The 20,359-nt window shown below is 37.0% G+C and overlaps 1 protein-coding gene across 8 annotated transcripts in view; it reads right to left on the bottom strand.

Annotated features, from left to right (window-relative positions):
• The window catches only part of NAB1 (NGFI-A binding protein 1), a 62,797-nt gene that overhangs the window by 22,856 nt on the left and 19,582 nt on the right, over positions 1–20,359 (bottom strand). For 6 of the 8 annotated variants that reach the window (XR_007517888.1, XR_007517887.1, XM_049887702.1 and 3 more), the window contains exons 3-5: positions 18,912–18,929; positions 16,471–16,604; positions 14,166–14,217 (exon numbers count right to left, since the gene is read on the bottom strand). Coding sequence is in view for 6 of the 8 variants with exons in the window: in XM_049887702.1 (XP_049743659.1) it covers positions 14,166–14,217; positions 16,471–16,604; positions 18,912–18,929 (204 nt within the window). In the remaining 2 variants the exon portion in view is untranslated. The remainder of the gene's footprint in view (positions 1–14,165; positions 14,218–16,470; positions 16,605–18,911; positions 18,930–20,359) is intronic. The other 2 variants (XM_049887705.1, XM_049887704.1) reach the window with 1 other exon arrangement.

Below are 20,359 nucleotides of genomic sequence, written 5' to 3'. Positions count from 1 at the left end.
TTTAAGACCCCAGATGCCACATTTCAAAGTGGGATGCAGAATGTTTTCATAATAGAATTATTTTGCCAATTGACTTAGAAGTCCCCTTAAGCCATAGTCCCCAAACCCCCGCCCTTGCTCCGCTGACCTTTGAAGCATTCAGTTTATCCTGGAAACTTCTTTGCTTTTGGTCCAGTCCAGTTGAGCTGACCTTCCCTGTATTGAGTACTGCCCTTCGCTTCACCTAAAGTAGTTCTTATCTACTAACTAATCAGTAAATAACCCTCTCCTACATTCCCTACCTCCCCCTCCTCGTAACCACAAAAGTATGTGTTCTTCTCAGTTTATACTATTTCTCAAGATCTTATAATAATGGTCTTATACAATATTTGTCCTTTTGCCTCTAATTTCGCTCAGCATAATGCCTTCCAGGTTCCTCCATGTTATGAAATGTTTCACAGATTCATCACTGTTCTTTATCGATGTGTAGTATTCCATTGTGTGAATATACCACAATTTATTTAACCATTCATCCGTTGATGGACACCTTGGTTGCTTCCAGCTTTTTGCTATTGTAAACAGAGCTGCAATAAACATGAGTGTGCATAAATCTGTTCGTGTAAAGGCTCTTATTTCTCTAGGGTATATTCCGAGGAGTGGGACTTCTGGGTTGCATGGTAGTTCTATTTCTAACTTTTTAAGAAAACGCCAGATAGATTTCCAAAGTGGTTGTACCATTTTACATTCCCACAAGCAGTGTATAAGAGTTCCAATCTCTTCCCAGCCTCTCCAACATTTACTATTTTGTGTTTTTTGGATTAATGTCAGCCTTGTTGGAGTGAGATGGAATCTCATTGTAGTTTTAATTTGCATTTCTCTAATGGCTAATGATCGAGAGCATTTTCTCATGTATCTGTTAGCTGCCCGAATATCTTCTTTAGCGAAGTGCGTGTTCATATCCTTTCCCCACTTCTTGATTGGGTTGTTTGTCTTTTTCTGGTTGAGTTTTAACAGAATCATATAGATTTTAGAGATCAGGCACTGGTCAGAGATGTCATAACTGAAAATTCTTTCCCAATCTGTAGATGGTCTTTTTACTCTTTTGGTGAAGTCTTTAGATGAGCATAGGTGTTTGATTTTTAGGAGCTCCCAGTTACCTGGTTTCTCTTTGTCATTTTTGGTAATATTTTGTATTCTGTTTATGCCTTGTATTATGGCTCCTAACGTTATCCCTATTTTTTCTTCCATGTTCTTTATCGTTTTAGTCTTTATGTTTAGTCTTTATGATCCACTTGGAGTTAGTTTTTGTGCATGGTGTGAGGCATGGGTCCTGTTTCATTTTTTTGCAAATGGATATCCAGTTATGCCAGCACCGTTTGTTAAAAAGACTATCTTTTCCCCAATTAACTGACACTGGGTCTTTGTCAAGTATGAACTGCTCATATGTGGATGGATTTATATCTGGGTTCTCAATTCTGTTCCATTGGTTTATGTGCCTGTTGTTGTGTTGTACCAGTACCAGGCTGTTTTGACTACTGTGGCTATATAATAGGTTCTAAAATCAGGTAGAGTGAGGCCTCCCACTTTCTTCTTCTTTTTCAGTAATGCTTTACTTATCCGGGGCTTCTTTCCCTTCCATATGAAGTTGGTGATTTGTTTCTCCATCACATTAAAAAATGTCATTGGAATTTGGATTGGAAGTGCACGGTATGTATAGATGGCTTTTGGTAGAATAGACATTTTTACTATGTTAAGTCTTCCTATCCATGAGCAAGGTATGTTTTTCTACTTAAGTAGGTCCTTTTTAGTTTCTTGTAATAGTACGTTGTAGTTTTCTTTGTATAGATCTTTTACATCTTTGGTAAGATTTATTCCTAAGTATTTTATCTTCTTGGGGGCTACTGTGAATGGTATTTGGTGATTTCCTCTTCCATGTTCTTTTTGTTGATGTAGAGGAATCCAAGTGATTTTTGTATGTTTATCTTATAACCTGAGACTCTGCCAAACTCTTCTATTAGTTTCAGTAGTTTTCTGGAGGATTCCTTAGGGTTTTCTGTGGATAAGATCATGTCATCTGCAAATAGAGATAATTTTACTTCCTCCTTGCCAATCCGGTTGCCCTTTATTTCTTTGTCTAGCCTAAATGCTCTGGCTAGGACCTCTAGCACAATGTTGAATAAGAGCAGTGATAAAGGGCATCCTTGTCTGGTTCCCGTTCTCAAGGGAAATGCTTTCAGGCTCTCTCCATTTAGAGTGATGTTGGCTGTTGGTTTTGTATAGATGCCCTTTATTATGTTGAGGAATTTTCCTTCAATTCCTATTTTGCTGAGAGTTTTTATCATAAATGGGTGTTGGACTTTGTCAAATGCCTTTTCTGCATCAATTGATAAGATCATGTGGTTTTTGTCTTTTGTTTTATTTATATGGTGGATTACATTAATGGTTTTTCTAATATTAAACCAGCCTTGCATAAAAGAAGAAAGTCTTTTTTTTTTTCTTTTTTACATACCTGGTATAAATCCCACTTGGTCGTGGTAGATTACTTTTTCGATATGTTGTTGAATTCTATTGGCTAGAATTTTGTTGAGGATTTTTGCATCTATGTTCATGAGGGATATTAGGTCTGTAATTTTCTGTTTTTGTGATGTCTTTACCTGGTTTTGGTATCAGGGATATGGTGGCTTCATAGAATGAGTTAGGTAGCATTCCGTCATTTTCTATGCTTTGAAATACCTTTAGTAGTAGTGGTGTTAACTCTTCTCTGAAAGTTTGGTAGAACTCTGCAATAAAGCTGTCCGGGCCAGGGCTTTTTCTTGTTGGGAGTTTTTTGATTACCGTTTCAATCTCTTTTTTTGTTATGGGTCTATTTAGTTGTTCTACTTCTGATTGTGTTAGTTTAGGTAGGTAGTGTTTTTCTAGGAATTCATCCATTTCTTCAAGGTTTGCAAATTTGTTAGAATACAATTTTTCATAATAATCTGATATGATTGTTTTAATTTCAGCTGGGTCTGTTGTGATGTGGCCCATCTCGTTTCTTATTCGGGTTATTTGTTTCCTTTCCTGTATTTCTTTAGTCTGTCTGGCCAATGGTTTATCAATCTTGTTAATTTTTTCAAAGAACCAGCTTTTGGCTTTGTTAATTCTTTCAATTGTTTTTCTGTTCTCTAATTCATTTAGTTCAGCTCTAATTTTTAGTATTTGTTTTCTTCTTGTGCTTGATGGATTCTTGCTCACTTTCTATTTGTTCAAGTTGTAGGGACAGTTCTCTGAGTTTGGCTCTTTATTCTTTATGTATATGTGCATTTATCGATATAAATTGACCTCTGAGCACTGCTTTTGCTGTGTCCCAGAGGTTTTGATAGGAATTATTTTCATTCTCGTTGTATTCTATGAATTTCTTTATTCTCTCCTTAATGTCTTCTATAACCCAGTCTTTTTTGAGCAGGGTATTGTTCAGTTTCCAAGTATTTGATTTCTTTTCCCTATTTTTTCTGTTATTGATTTCCACTTTTATGGCCTTGTGGTCTGAGAAGATGCTTTGTACTATTTCGATGTTTTAGATTCTGCAAAGGTTTGTTTTATGACCTAATATGTGGTCTATTCTAGAGAATGTTCCATGTGTGCTAGAAAAAAAAGTATACTTTGCAGCAGTTGGGTGGAGTGTTCTGTATAAGTCAATGATGTCAAGTTGGTTGATTGTAGCAATTAGGTCTTCCGTGTCTCTGTTGAGCTTCTTACTGGATGTCCTGTCCTTCTCTGAAAGTGGTGTGTTGAAGTCTCCTACTATAATTGTGGAGGTGTCTATGTCACTTTTCAGTTCCGTTAAAGTTTGTTTTATGTATCTTGCAGCCCTATCACTGGGTGCATAACTATTTAATATGGTTATATCTTCCTGGTCAATTGTCCCTTTAATCATTATGTAGTGTCTTTCTTTATCCTTCGTGGTGGATTTAACTTTAAAGTTTATTTTGTCAGAAGTTAATATTGCTACTCCTGCTCTTTTTTGCTTATTGTTTGCTTGATATATTTTTTTTCCATCCTTTGAGTTTTAGTTTGTTTGTGTCTCTAAGTCTAAGGTGTGTCTCTTGTAGGCAGCATATAGACGGATCGTGTTTCTTTATGCAGTCTGAGACTCTCTGTCTCTTTGTTGGTGCATTTAGTCCGTTTACATTCAGCGTAATTATAGATGTGTTTAGTGCTGTCATTTTGATGCCTTTTTATGTGTGTTATGTACTATTTTTTACAGAAATTATCTCATGTAACCTCCACCACAAACAATCCCGGGTTTCCCTCATAGTATACCTACAGACAGTGGCTTCAAAGGCTATGCTCAATCCATAAAAGCCTAGAAGCATATACAGACATTTCTCTTACAGCTCTGTTTTTTATAAACTGAACCGATTTTTACTCTATGATTTGCACTGAGTTTAAAATCTTATTCTACCACTTTTTTGCTATGACACTGGGCAGACTATTTCATCTCTCTGTGTCTCAGTTTCCTTATCTGCGAAGTGGGCATAACAACAGTACTCTAACTTACAGAGTTATTTTAAGGAAGTGAAAAATGCATGAAAAATAGTTAGCACGGTACATGGCATACAGAAATTACCCAATACATGTCTGTTACTGATATTTATCAAGATCACCCCAAAAGCCACCAAATTTAATCAGATTAAAATAGATCACATGTTGTAAGTAACTTACTGTATCTCTCTATGATGGGGAAGAGACATAAATTTTAGGGATATTTACACAGTATAGACATCTTAGAGAATAAAGAGAAACTAGACATTAAAACTGAAACTAGCAAGAGATTGTTAGCGATATTGTTGGGAAACTTTCTAGTGAAAAGAAAAGCAGAAATCTGGAAACATTTGCTTATTCATGCAACAAAAATGAATCATTTGCAAAGCATGTTCCATACACTACACTCAATAGTGAGGATACAATGCCAGACAAAGTAAGACATGGCTCCTGCTCTTTTCACAAATACAGTCTAGAAAGGGAAATGGACGAACTGACCCAGAAGCAAAATGGAGGGCAGTGTATCAGAGAAGGCTTCCCAGATGGTGTGATACCTAGACTGAGGCTCTAAGGACCAGCGTTCTGTAGGAAAAGAGAGCAGCTTGTATAAAGGCCTGGAGGCAAAAAGGAACATGATACACTCTAGGAACTTGAAAATATTTAATATAGGCTTCTCCCGCTATCTGAAAGTAGAGCATTCCTACGAAACCTTTCATAAGCAGAAATGGCATAAAACAAAGAAGCACTTACCATTAATGTATATGGGAAAAATATCTGAACATTCCCAGACCCTAAAAACAATCTACCAAATCGTACCAAGTAACACATAAAACCTGAAGTAACACTAACATATAGCAAAGGCAGGAATGATATAATCAATACTCAGCCTAGATAAAGGAGAAATGGGAAGCTCGGGGACATCGCTCTTGTTGCTCAGGGCATGGGCTGCTTCTTTAAAGGCTTGCTGCAAAACAAACGCTGAATGGTATTTTCACTTTTCATCTTTTTTGTAAAAGCAAAAATCCTCTTTGGATTTCTTTTGGTTTGTGAAAACAAGAATGAGTGTAGGTCTTATGTAAAAGCTAAGTGGTGCAACGTGAACTTTCAAAAAGTGGGAGATAGCCAAAATAAAAGGAGTTAAAACTGAGAAAGACTGAGTGGTGAGAGAAGAAGCTAGGAAGTTACACAGGAAATGGATTCTGTGAGACCCTGGAGGCCCTGATGAGATTTTTAGATTTTATCTTATATGCAAAGGGAAGCCATTGGAGGTCTTAGGCAGGGAAGAGTCTCATCAGATCTGCATTTTAGAAAGCCCAATTTCAATGTGATGGTAAGAATGGATTGAGGAGTGCAAGGCTGGTGGTGAGGCGGTTTCTTAGAGAGCTGTGGTGAAGAGAGAGAATGCTGGCCTAGCCCTGGACAGTGGCGGATGAAGACAGAGATAAATAAATGAATTCTTGAGCTATGGCTTAGACAACTGCAGTGCAGTGAATTACTTAATATGGCCCTTCGAGTCATAGTCTTTGTAAGTCCCATCAAATGCCTGGGTGGGACTATGCACATGAGGTGTTTATGGCCCACCAAGAGGATTAGATAGCTTGCAAATAACGTCAATAAGATTCATGGAACTCCAATAGGGAACTGGTCAGTTTTTCCATTCATTAAGGCTTTAAAAGAGAGCCAATCCCAGAGCAGGGGTGAACCTTACTACCACCAAGAAAGAAGAGCTAGGAGTGTAGTGTGTCCTTTGGATCCAGGATCCCTGCGCTGAGACCTTCCTAGACCAAGGAAACAGATAGAGGAGCTGTAACACCAAAGGCAGCAAAATGGCAAGAAGGAGGGGCAGAGAAACAGCACCAGCAAAGGCAGCAGAACCAGCAGGAAACAGCACGGTGAGCTTTCTGACCCAGGAAGTGAGAGCTGAGTGTGTCTGGGCAGGAGGCTTGCTGGTGGAGTAAGGTGCCTCTGGTTACTTATTGGTAGAGCTAAAGAGCTCTGTAACAGTTGCCCAAGCAGGACAGAGGCTAGGCCAAGTGGCCAAGGGCCAGAGAGGGTCTGCCTGCGAGCATGGCTTAGAAGAGGCTGTCCTGATCAAAGAACTGTATTCTGAGTACTTCCTGATCCTGAATTGCAGCCTGTTACTTCGCTAATAAACCCCATAACTGTGAATATGATCTGTGAGTTCTGTGTGGCCACTGCAATGAATTACTGAGCCCAGCAGAGAGTGGCATGGGAGGCACGGCTGGAGTCAGAATTGGTAAAAAGGTTGGAGAGAGGAGGTGTGTCTGACCTCCACCTCATAAGAATCAGCCTTGCGCTGTTGCTAATGGTAATTCTCTTTCTTTTCCCTTGGAAAGCTAAATGAGGAGGTCAGACGCCCTGCCTGCCATTTTTATGGCAACCATGAGTTTGGTGGTAACATTCACTAGGATAAAGAACTTGGGGCCAGGAGGTTTGGAGAGGGGCCAGAAAGCTAATGAATTCAGTTGGGGATATGCTGAGTCTGATGTGCTGGTGAAGCATCTACGTAGACAAGCCCCATTGGCAGGTGCACTGAGTTTGGAGCTCTGGACAAGATCAGGCTGTAGATCCAGAGTGGAGAGTCTCAGCTCATGGACAGGCCCTGAGGCCAGGGCACTGGACAGGAGGAGTGGGCCCCGGCCAGAGCCCCCAAGAACTCTAATCTAATCTCCATACTCTTTTAGAAGAAGGTTGCAAGAGGAGTAATCTAGTATTCTTGTTAGGAATTAGATGTGTGATTTTAAGCATGACAGTTAACCTCATTATTTCAGTGTTCCAAATTTTTGTATGGAGATTATACTACCTGCTTTATCTAGCCAATGGAGGTTTGTGGGAATTAATAATGCAAATGGTAGTAAATCTTTAAAATGTACAAATTGCTATACAAATACATGGCAGCACAACTATTAGAATTATTGGGCCATGAAAATAATTTAAAGCTGGAAGGAGGACTTCAAATCCTTCTTGTGCAAGTTTTTACAAAACTGACGTTACTCTATCATTAATAAAAAGAAATAAAAGCATGCAATAACAATATCTAAATAATCAGTGGTCTCTCTTGCAAGACCACAACTGGGTACATTAGTCATTCTGATTTTCTCCCAGTCTTCACAGTTTATCTTGGATGGGAAAACTTCAGGATTGAATATCTATCACTTTATGACATATAAAGTACTAGTTTTAAGGCACCAAAATATATGACTCAGAAATAAAAGTGAGACTATTCCCAAGAAACTAGTCTCTTTCACACTGTTTGGCACAGGACTCTGGTTTTACGTCTCTCAAGCTTTTTTCCCAGGCATCAGCTGTACAGTGCTATGGGCAATTTATCTTCATGTCATATTCTTGGCTGCTACCATTAATCACAGTGTCCCCTTGCTGGTGAGACTCTGGGTCTGAGCACTGAGAAAATAAAAGCTACAGGGCAGGATGCTGTTCATGACCTAATTACTCTCATCCCATTGGTCTCCACCCCCATTCCTCTTCCTCCTTTCCGCCAAACACTAGCAAGAAGCTTTAAAGCCACTGTTTAGCTGTCTTTAAAATGACTTCTTATAGCAGATGTTCTCAGTCCCACATGTGCATTTTCCTTTTTTTCTACTCACACTTTCTATATGAATAGCAGATTGTAATGCTTCTGTTTTTCTGATCCAGAGGGGAAGAGTCTACATCAAATTAGACTAGCTTTCTTTTTAACAAGCTTAGTAACAGCGTAGGTGGATATTCTGACCCTCTCTCTCCTGTCCCTCTTCCTCACTCCCATACCCCCACCCTACTGGAACTGCTAGCAGATGTTTCCTCTTTCTTCTTTAAGCTCCAATTCTCTGACTTTCTGGTCTCTATTAACAAACTTCATTGCTTTCATCCAGTTATCTCTGATTACTTTGCACTCCCAGCCCACACAGGATCAAGAATGCTGTCACCTCCCATCTCTCTGCCTAGTCTCCAGCAATTTTAGTGAATGTAGAAAACTTACAGATGAAATATGAACAGTAACAGTCCACTGAGTCGGCTACCATCACCAGTCCTGAGGGGGTAGTTTTACACTGCCATCCACTGTTCAGTATCTTTCCTCCTCTAAGATGTTACTTCAAAAACTGGAAGTAATGACAGGGTTTTCTTCATGGAACATTCTGTATTCTTAATGAAGAAGAAAGGGTATCAACTGAATCCACTTTTAACGAATGTTTAAAAAACTGAGGGGGAGACGAGAATGCCAGGGGCTTTGCTTCTGGATTTTTCACCTCCTTTAACTAGTTGTCAGGAGCCCTGGGGGCGCGGCGGTTAAAATGCTCGGCTGCTAACCAAAAAGTTGGCAGTTCGAACCCACCAGCCATTCCTCAGGAGAAAGACCTAGCGGTCTTCTTCCATAAAGATTTATAACCTTGAAAACCCTAAGGGTCAGCTCTTCTCTATCCTACAGGGTCGCTATGAGTTGGAACTGACACAATGGCAGTGGGTTTGGTTTTGGTTTTAACTAGTTGCCAAGCCATCTTTCTGTCACAGGCAGGTTCAATAAATAAACTTTTCCTGATTTATTCTGGATATTTTCCCAATAGACGGTTTTTATTCACTCTGAACAATACCATATTAAATGGTGATCCCTTATGTTTAAATATATTTTGTAAATGCTCTACTCAAAACTTATAACTGTTTACTGGGTAATTTTCCTTGGATTAGAAAATGACAAGTGCTACTGTTTCCCCCTTCTTCAAAATGTCCTGTGCACATTCTGCGACTCATGGCATGCTAGCAGGAAAAAAGGGAGAAAGTTATAATCCCAATAGTGTTTTTCACTCCTAAGGTACTCTGTGAGTGCTCATTAACACTCTGGAAGGCCGAACAGCTGTAAGTTTAGGAGTCAGACCTAGAATTGAAGCCCTGGCTCCATCGCTGAATAGTAATGTGCAACCTGGGCAAGTTATTCAGCCTTTCTGGCTGGCTTTCTCCTTCCTTGGCTGTAAAATGGAACTTATAAAGCCTCCATATAAGGTAGATAAGGTTTGTGATAACGAATTTTAAACATCTAACAGGGCATGATACATTCAATAAAAAGTAGTTATTATTTTTACAATTGCCCCAGAGCTAGATTTAGGGTCTGATGAAAAAAATAAGAATAAACATAATCTATTTTAATTTTAGCTGTAAATGGATTCACACGGGGTCATACCAGGTGGACAAGCTATTCATCTAGCCTGGGGAGGAAAGGGTAGTCCCAAACCTAACTTACTACCATATGGGGTTGTAGAGGTGCTTTCCCGAGAGGTTTCACTGCAAATGGTGGGTTCCCCTAAAGCCTCCCCAAGCAGGCAGGCAATCTTTTTCTCTGTGTCTATCTCATGTATCCTGGGAATTAAAGTTCAAAATCTGTTCTTTAATGTCTAACATGACCTGCCCTGTGAGGAGCAGTATTTAAGAACAAGAGATTATCCTGAGTACTTCTATATCATGTATACACTGATATTCAAAACACAACAATAACCAAAAAGTCCCCAAATAGATAACAACTATCTTTAAGGGGGAATAACCTATGAAGTAAGAAGAGTTTTCTAGGGAAAAAAAAAAAATACAGACAAGTATTTTAAAACTTCATTCCACCCAATCCTTCACATACAGATCAGGAAAATATATCATTTAGCAAAATCTCCTATCGAGCCTGAACAAAGTACTCGCTTTATTAGTGTATCCTAAAGCAAGGAAGTTTTTCTCTTTCCCTTACTCATCTAATTATTTCGACATCACTTCTATTTTATCTATTGGACATTAACATTTCTTCTTGATCATTATAAAAATTATCCTTTTAAGACAGAAATATGTCAGCAACTTCCCATGTATGCTTATTGGTTGTTTTTAAGGGTTTCGGAAAAATAAAGATGAACAGGAAGGGAAAAAGCTGTCTCGTTAAATCTGTGATACAACGGGCTAAGCTTATTTTTATATTATTTTCTCTTAATAGAGAATTATTAAGCTGAGAATCCTAAAAGAAATATTCAAAAAAAAATAAATGAGAAAAAGTATGTTTAAAGAATTCTCAACTCTTTTTGGTTTTATTTATGAGGTCCTTTGTGTGGCACAGTGGTTAAGTACTAGGCTGCTCATGGAAAGATGAGCAGTTTGACCCCAGCAGCTGCACCGTGGTGAAAGTTGTGGCAGTGTGCTCCCCTAAAGCTTCACAGCCTTGGAAACACTATGGGGGCACTTCTACTCTGATCTACAGGGTCGCTAAGTTGGAATCAACTCACAGGCAATGGGTGTGGTTTTTTGGTCTGTGTCAGTCATGTATTCTGGACAAATGGGTTTATTCCTTGTTCTTTAAACACACCTGGTGTTTTCTTAGATCTGTGCCTTTGCCTATCTTTATAATGCCACCTCCTATTTCATATCCTCATCTTCTGAAATCCTACCCTTAATTTAAAACCCAACCCCAATGATACTTCCCCAAATCTCTTTTCAACCCAGAAATTCTCCACCTCCCCTGTAGCCACATAGGAGCTAGACAAAGACAAAGCACTAGTATTTACAGATTCCACTCTAATAACTACTACTATTAAAGTGGAATGTGGCAACTACTTAACAGTACTTAACTGCAGGAACAAAGACTTATTTTAGATTCCATATCGGGCTTATTACAGAGCCCCATTGCAGATAATATTCAACAAATACCTACTGAACCAATACTACTACTAATAAGAAGTATCATACTGATGATGAGAACTCTTCTTAAAGGAAGTATAAGAACCCTTTACAGCCAATACAGCCAATTCCAGAACCAAATGAACAGCTCCAGTATCTCAAATTTGACTTAGAGTACACTGCCATAGAACTTGGACAATGACTAATGCCAACATTGTATATCTTGCAGAGGATTACACTATATACATAAGTGGGTATATACACATGCATAACACACACACACATTTTGAAGAGATAATGCTGACCTGCAATACGCAAGTGCTTTAAAAAAAAAACTAAGCAAAAACAAAAGTAAAAACAAATCAAGAACACCAACAAAAAAACCAAACCACTGCTCTAAATTCAAAGTCCCTATTTACTTGTGGGAAACAAAACCAAGAATTAGCTCCTATAAAAGCATTTAAAGAAGATTTGGAGTGATTTAGTTACTTGCTTTATTTAGGAAGGATTAGAATTGTTATTCACAGGAAAGGAAATGCTGATTATCTTAACCTTGCATCTAGAACTGTTCAAACTGGCTTTGCGAACTCAAGCAAACCAATAAACCAACCATACCAAAAAAACCAAACCAAACTCAGTGCCATGGAGTCGATTCCAACTCATAGCAACCCTACAGAGTAGAACTGCCCCATAAAGTTTCCAAGGAGCGCCTGGCGGATTCGAACTGCTGACCCTTTGGTTAGTACCTGTAGCACTTAACCACTACACCACCAGGGTTTCCGAAATCAACCATATAAAACTATAATCCAATTATCTCTTGAAGAAAAAAAAAAAATCCATTGCCGTGAGTAGATTCGAACTCACAGTGACCCTATAGGACAGAGTGGAACTGCCCCAAAGGGTTTCCAAGGAGCGGCTGGTAGATTCGAACTATTGACCTTTTGGTTAGCAGCTGACCTCTTTAACTACTGTGCCTCCAGGGCTCCAATTTAAAGGAGTACAAGGGTCACAACAAATGCTATAAACCATCATAAAAATAAACTCAAAATACTGTACTGGATACAAGAAACATTTGCTTAAGTTTCAGATCACGGCCCTTGAGAGGGGCTTTATCAATACAACCTAACCAAAAAAACTTCAGTTCAAACAGTCCATGAGTCTCATATTCACAATTTTCAATGTTCAAGAGTGATCTCTGAAGCTAGACAAATAGAGAAAGTGGGGTTTAAATGTGAAAATAGCCTGAATGGTGATCTCAGTGAGGGTCAGTGGTGAAAAGAGAAGTGGCTGCCATTTTAGCCTGGCGGCTGACTACTTTTCCTGGCCACTAGATAGGTTTTATAACTTCTTTCTTTTAAATCTTCCAACAGCACAGGCCTTCTTTGCAGCTTCTATGTTTACCTGCCTTTCCTTTCAATGATAGCAAGTCACTAAAAATGCTAAATCTAGAGGGATCCTCTCTTACATGTTATCTTGTTGGTACAAGGGTATAAAATCATTTCACTACCTAGACTATCTTTCAACGTGGCCTTTTAGGATGATATCTGAGAACTCATCTTAAACATTAATTCAGAGCTAACAGTGAGGTCCTAAATTATAAGCACAATTTTTAAAAACTTGCTCTTTTTGGACAAAATACTTTTCTTTAAGAACCAGTGCTTCAGACTGAAGTTTTCAGTAGTCAGCATACTTCCCCACAGCCATTCAGTATTTCATCCAGCAGATTTTATTAAGTCCCTATTAACATAACTGAGTATAAAGTAGTGAACAGACAAGATAAGAGTCCTATTGTGCACAATGATAAGAAGTTAAAAATAAACATATATAATACTTTCAGATAGTGATAAGTGCTGTGAAAACAAATGAAATAAACCAGGAGAATGGGCCTGAATGTGATTTTGGGGTAAGGTTTATCATTTAGAAAGGGAGGTATGGAAGTCAGGGAAAACTCGGCTGCAAATTTAAGATATGTGAAGATTTAGAGGAAGGTAACTCTAAATAGAGGGAACAAACAATGAATGCTGAGGCACAAATAAGTAGGTATATTCCAGGAACAGAAAGTTGGTCAGCATAGATGGAACACAGTAAGAATGGGGAAGTGTGGTGGCAGATGAAGTTAGAGATGCAAGCTCAAGTCTGGTCATGTAGAGTTAAGTTTAGATTTTATTCCAGATACAGAGGAATGCCATTGGAAGGATTTAAGTACGAAAGGAATTTATATTTTTAAAAGATAACTCTAGCTTTAGTGTGAATAAAGGATCACTGCTATACAAACAGGTGCTTTGTAAGTCTAATCTGATGATGAAAATTTAGGGTAGTCAAGCATAGCTTACTTGAAACTAAATAATGGGATGACTAAGCAAGTACCAACCACCATCCCCTGACCAAGAGAAAAATTTCTACTCTGTTACAGACTGGCCTGAAAAAAACACTCAATCGAAATTAAGAAATAGCAGTCTGAAACCATTCTATACTTCTGAAAGTCTTAACTCCCCCCTTCACCACCTGCAGGTCTAAAATCAAAAGGATAGCCTCAACCACGATCCTCTAAAAGAAGCTTTACTTATAGGAAAGTTTCCGTAATTTACAGCTACAAAATTGTCATTTTCATCAGATACTTAATTATAGAGAAACTAAAACTTATCTCCTCTCAATGTATTTGATAACTAACGATGGAAATAAGATTATAAAAGGAATAGTTCAGTGAAAATTTTAAGTCTATATGAAACACCTATTTATAAATCAACCTTTGATATTATTGATTGGACATCAATCTAGTCATTACTGCTTCCTTCTAAGAACTTCCTTAGTATCCTAGTTCAAATTACTGTAGTACTTCAAAGCACCAAAATTCTATATTGTATTTTAAGATTCTATAATTCATATTTTTCACTAGTTTACGGTACTGCCTTTTTTTAGTCAGAACTAGTAAGACTTCGTTCTATTTTTAATGATCTAAAGACAGAAACAAGCATTATTAGCATAAAAAATTCAATACATAATCATACCTCCACTTTAATTCTCTTTGGGGATAATTCATCTCTTTCTCCACATTTTGACCTGAAGGGTAGGTGAAAGGAAAAGAAAAAATTGAGATGGTAACGAAGTTTATCCTAAAAGCATCTCAATCTATAACCTTCCATGAAAACATACAATCCTGATGCCGAAACAAAAAATACTGTCATGATAAACGTTAAAATAATTAAAAATCTTTTCATCTTTTCCAAATTAGTTGAGTATGCAGATGTGATTATAGATTTAAAGAGGTTCCAACCTAAGAACTCCCACACAGAAAGTACTCAATAAATAATGTTTATCACATAATAAACAAGAATAATAATCTAGGAGGGCTGCATTCCATGATATCCCTTTATGTTTCGGTAGGAACGATTTATGACAAAATGACCATGTAAATTGAATGCTTAAGGCTACATGGGATTAAAATGCATTTTGTCTATCTACCAAAACTACAGATGCATTTACCCTTGGCCCAGAGACTTCTCTGCTGGGGAATCCATCCCACAAAGACACCTACACATATATGAAACAGCATAGTCAGTCCATCAATTGTCAGGCACACCATTATCTCACTTACCACTATGAAATACTACTGCCAATTAAACTATGACAAACTATCAATTGTAAGTTGTACCCCAATATGGGAAATGTTAAAAAAAAAAAGTGTACCTCAGAATCAACAAAAGATGATACGTATGAAGTTACTTACTGTCATATTATTTGTAATGACAAAAGACCGGAAACAGCTCAAAAGCCAAAAAACCAAACCCACTGCTGTCGAGTCAATTTTGACTCATAGTGACCCTAGAGGTCAGAGTAGAACTGCCCCACAGGGTTTCTGGAAATAGCTCAAGTATCTATCAATTACCTACCAATAGAGGACTGGTTAACTGAATCACAGTACATCCAAACAATACCACGCAGCAGTAAAATATAATGAGAAAGATGTGTATGTACTAATACAGGAAAATTCCAAGATATCTTGAGTAAAATAAAAGCAAAATATAAATATATAAAACCAGGAGAACTTACTGTTTCATTGAGTCTTGTGTATTATATGACTTCTTATACACATATATTACTCTGATTAAAAAAATTATTAAAATAAAGTACACCAGAGAAAAATTTCAGACAATACACTGGAGAAAATGAAACATAACTAAATCAGTTCTTAATTATCCAATTCGGGGAAAAAAATCTTATAAATAATCCTATATTTATGTAAATCTATATTTTATAAGATTTATAAGAATAGGGTAAGAATATGTTGCTCATATTTTTGCCCTATTTATTTAGTCTACATAATTTTACTTGTCAGTTTGTAAATATGCAGGTACTCGAGGTAGGGCAGAAAACAAAGCTGCTGTGAGTTAGGGAAAATAATGGTGACGACAGAAAATAACGCCTACAGCAGTAGTTTTCAGACTTGAGTCTGCACAAGAATCATCTGGGATGCTAGTGATAGCTCAGATGCCAGGACACCATCCCCAGAGATTGTGATTCATTATGGCTGGGGAAGGTGCTCAGTATCTGACTTTTCAACAAGTAGCAAAGGGTACTCTAATGCAAGTGATCCTCTACTTTCACTCAGAGGAGCAGTGGCATGCACATAGATGGTGCACTGGAAATTGTGTGGTCCTTGTGGAACGAGGTGAACAAAATCAAAATGGTCCTGTAACTATAGCCAAAATCCTTAGGGTTCAAGTGAGGATAAGATGAAAAATAATATGGTGTACTTACATTAAACTTCGAAACCACTATTACCTTTCGACATTATTCTTTAAATTTCAAACTGGCTTTCCAAATTACACTTGCTAGTAATAACCTTCCCTTAAATATTGGCCAGAAGAGTCTTTTTATATATCTAGTTAATCTAGTTAGTTTGCAAACACCTTGCAAAAAGTAACACTTTGCTTCCTCAGAGTTTTCAACAAGTTCATATGGTTAGAGGGTGTGCAAATAAGTCTATAAATGCTGACAGACTAAATCCCATCATTACACTCAAAACCAAAGCATGTGAGTGAGAGAAGAATGTCTAAACCTACCACCAGATCAACGCTATAGTACTAGGGAACTATGTCTTTCAGAAGAGAGAAAAGCAGAGGAGAATAAACAAAACAACAAAATCACTTGAGCAATAATGTTTTGAAAAGCCATAGTTGTAAAATTTATAATTTAGAACTATAATCACATTTCTACTTTTTCAGAAACACTTATATCCTATCAACGGGTGGTGACTTAAACAAACACCATTTCTACCATGCAATGCAAAGATACTTCCAAGTAAACACTTACTTGGTGGTTCTGTAAGTATATTTATAGGTGACTTCTCGAGAAATCTGTCTAGCCAGGGCAAAAAGTTCATCTCTTCTGGTCAACAGGGCATTATCCTTCGCACAAAGCTGGGCAGCTGCTTCATTAACAGTGAGCTGGATATCCAAAATACAGTTTTAAAAAATGTTAACAGTTTTATTTTATCAACATATAAAATGTTTCACTCAGGAATAAAAAATTTCACATCATTACATAATGAAATCATAATTTATAGAAATCTGGATGGCTTTTATTCACAATTATTCCTCATGGCAAATTTCGGAAGAAAATCACCATATCATATCACCATGTACCATATCTCAGAACCCAAACTAATAAAAATAGTCACCTTGGTTTTATTTATACCCTTTATTTTATTTATTTTTGGAGTTTTTATGGACAATAAGGAAAATAAAAATAAGCAGCAGAAAATGACATACAATCCATTTCCCAGAATCTTAACCAATACTAGTCACTATCGTGTAAAAGCTTTACCAATTTGATATATTTTAAAATGATATCCTGTTATAATCTGCATTTCTTTGATAATAAAACTGGAATGTTTTCTTACGGTTTTGACTTATTTTGAAATCTGTTTGCTCATGGCATCTGCCTGTTTGTTCTATCCCACTGTTTTATCTTCTTATGGACTTTAAGAATTCTTTGAGACCATTAACTCTTCCCCATATGTAGTATCCACTCTCCATGCCCAAGTTTGTCATTAACCTTTTAGTCTTACCGTTTTTACCTTGGTTGTCATGTGTAAAAACAACTTTTCCATCCTAATATACATATATGTTCTCCTACAGTTTAATACTTTCATTTTTTTTTTCCACTTAGATATTTAATCAATCTAGAATATGTTATGGTATACAGTGTGATATAGGTATCTAACATCCTTCTCCCCAAAATTTCAACTGTTATTTATACTAGTTTCTTGTAAGACGACAACAAGGTGGTAATAAGAAGCCCAGGCCTCCTATTTTAATATCCGTAGTTGAATACGAAGCATGACTGGAGGAGGAATTTATTTTCTGCCTTCTCCCCTCCTCCTAAATAATCATCAATAGATCAGTTTCTCCCATAAGCACTTTTGAAAGGCACAGTGGTACTACAGCTAAAAGCAAAATCAACTTTTAAAAAATTGTTTCCTAAATAAACTACAATTTCCACATGGCAGTAGCTACAACGACCTTGAAGACCCTTCTCAAGCTGCTTTTCATTTAGCTGTTTATGTACTCATAAATCTATATCACTGTAGAGAACTTCTGACTGTCAATAAGATTATCTGAACTGACAACATTTTGAAGGTATCAGTTATGTACAACCATAAAAAACAACTTTTCAACACAAACTGAAAACATCCTACCAGACAGAAATCAAGAAAAACAAACCTAACACATTCTTTGTTCCTGAATTCAGGCTAAAACTGATGAAAAAAAGTAGATTGAACTCTTCAGGTTCAATCCAAGGAAGCTTCTTAGAGAAAAACTGAGGCTGGAGAAGTAACTACAGCTCATCCTAAGTTGTAACAAGAAGCTGATTCATGAAGCCTCCCTCAAAATTGTGTGTTCTGTCAGTGTTAGGTGGATTCTATGCCCCTAGGAACAATCGTTAACAAATCAGTAAATACTGACAATATATTTAAAAAAAAGAAAAGTGACACAAATACTCCAAAATAGTAGTCACTCACTCAATACCATATTAGCTTTTAAAAACAATTTTGTTAAACTACATATAAAGTACAAGACATTCTCTCTTGTTTACTTCCTTCACTTCCTCTTTTTATGCCCCCAAATACCAAAATTCCATTCAAATCTTCCTGTAAAACATTTCTTAAAGTTAGCTTTCTCTCATTTATAACTGCACTTAAGTTATGTTTATCCTCAAGAAGAGTGGTTCACTGATTCCAAGAAAAACTTTCTTTATAGGAGTTAAAATTATGATCTCTAACAATCAAATGATTGTGACTTTTGATTAAGCATTGCTGACATAAAAACACTCTATGAATGCAGTGTGATAGGGAATCTCAAAGGCAATCAGGACTCTCATTTCCAGCAGTAGGGAGACTAGGAACCATGACTGGCACCTCTCACAGAAAACTAAATATGCTGGATAAAATGGGTGAGAGGGGGTCCATTACCTTAAGTGCATCAATAAGCTGGCAAGAGTAAGGACTATTCAGGCCAAAACTAACCTAGATAAAATTTCAAAGCAGTAAGCTGACAACAATTGCTAAACCAGATGAACTTGTGGCTTCATCTTCAGTCTCATAGAGCTGGAGGGTGTGGGGAGGAAAGCTCAGCGCCCACCAAAGGTGATTAGTGAGGAGTCTAAGACCCCTTCTTACCAAAGCTGAACTCCTAATGTAAGGCTGAATTAGAAATACACCTGTACCCCTAAAAGAATACAAAGAAAATTACCTGTCTTGAACCTTGGTGCTGAGTGGGAGAGAAGGAAAGACATTCTCTTGAGATTTCATAATCCCAAATCAACCCTTCACATGGATTTTCATTCCTAATTCACACTAAGTGGGCTGAGAATTTAATTTCAGGGGGTCGCGGAGTAGTAGTGTTCCCAGATGCCTGGTAGAAGATAAAGCAAATAACCTCTACGGGGATCCACTTTCTTTCCAAGCTTTAAAACATTCCCACAGATAAAGTTCCAAAAAATATGAGCTCATACACAAAAATCATAAAATGTTCAAAGAAACAAGGTATCATAAATGAAAACGGGCAGAAGCGACAACAGAATCAGACCTTCAAAGACTTCATTTTTAAAGAAATAAAAGGAACTGAAAATATGACTAAAGAGTAATACAGTAAAAATAACCGTGAGAAACTGAGAATTCAGAAGGAGAAGAGAAAGAAACTGGGGCAGAGGCAAAGAGAAGATTTTAAAAGAAGCTGAGAAATAGCAGAATAGCTGACTTCAAATACAACAATGAAAGCCAAAACTCACTGAAATGGTATCTTCAATGTACTAAGTAAAAACAACTAACAATACAGAATTAAATACCCAGAACAAATACTATTTAAGAATCCATGCAAAATAAAAATATTTTCGTAGTGGGTTGAAGAAGGACAGAGTTTGCCACCAGTAGGCATTTCAGAAAATTCTAAATGATGCAAGTCAGGCAGAAGAAAACTAATCCCAAATGTTAAACCTGAGGTATAAAAAAAAAAAAAAAAAAAAAATTTTTTTTTTTTTGAGGTATAAGGCGGGGAAAAAAAAAAAATACAAAATAATGACCATAAATCCAAAACATCAATTATTACTATAAATGTACATGGACTAAATGTTCTAGTTAAAAGACAAAAAAAAAAAAGACTGGATTCTTAAATATCCATCTATTGGTATTCACAAGAGACATATCTAAACCATGTGGATTCAGAAAGTTCAAAGAGGTTGAAAACAACATGTAACAGGTAAGTAAAAATTAGAGCTGATGCATTTATAATGCTAACAAACAAAATAGGTTTTTAAAACAAATATATTATTAAAAATTAATAAGATCACTGCATAATAAAAAGAGAAAAAGACAACACCCCAATCACAGTGGGAGATTTTAACACACACTCTTAGTTACTGATAGATCAAGACGACAAACACAAAAATTGGAAGGTTTTGAGTAACAGTTAATAAACTTGTTAAAGGAGACATATACAGAACACTCCACCAACAAGGGCAGAAGGTACTGTTTCTGAGCACATATAAAACACTGAATACATACTGGGCCATAAATAAAATCTTAACAAACTTTAAAAGGCTGCCATCATAAAACCATGCTCTGCGGCAATATAATTCAGCTAAAAATCACTAGGAAAAATATCTAAGAAAAATTCCCTCATACTTGGAAATGAAGAAACAT

Source organism: Elephas maximus, chromosome 6 (assembly GCF_024166365.1).
Source record: "Elephas maximus indicus isolate mEleMax1 chromosome 6, mEleMax1 primary haplotype, whole genome shotgun sequence".
Lineage (NCBI taxonomy): Eukaryota > Metazoa > Chordata > Mammalia > Proboscidea > Elephantidae > Elephas > Elephas maximus.
Note: the sequence above shows the minus strand (reverse complement) of the source record. Positions and strands in the feature narration are given on the sequence as shown.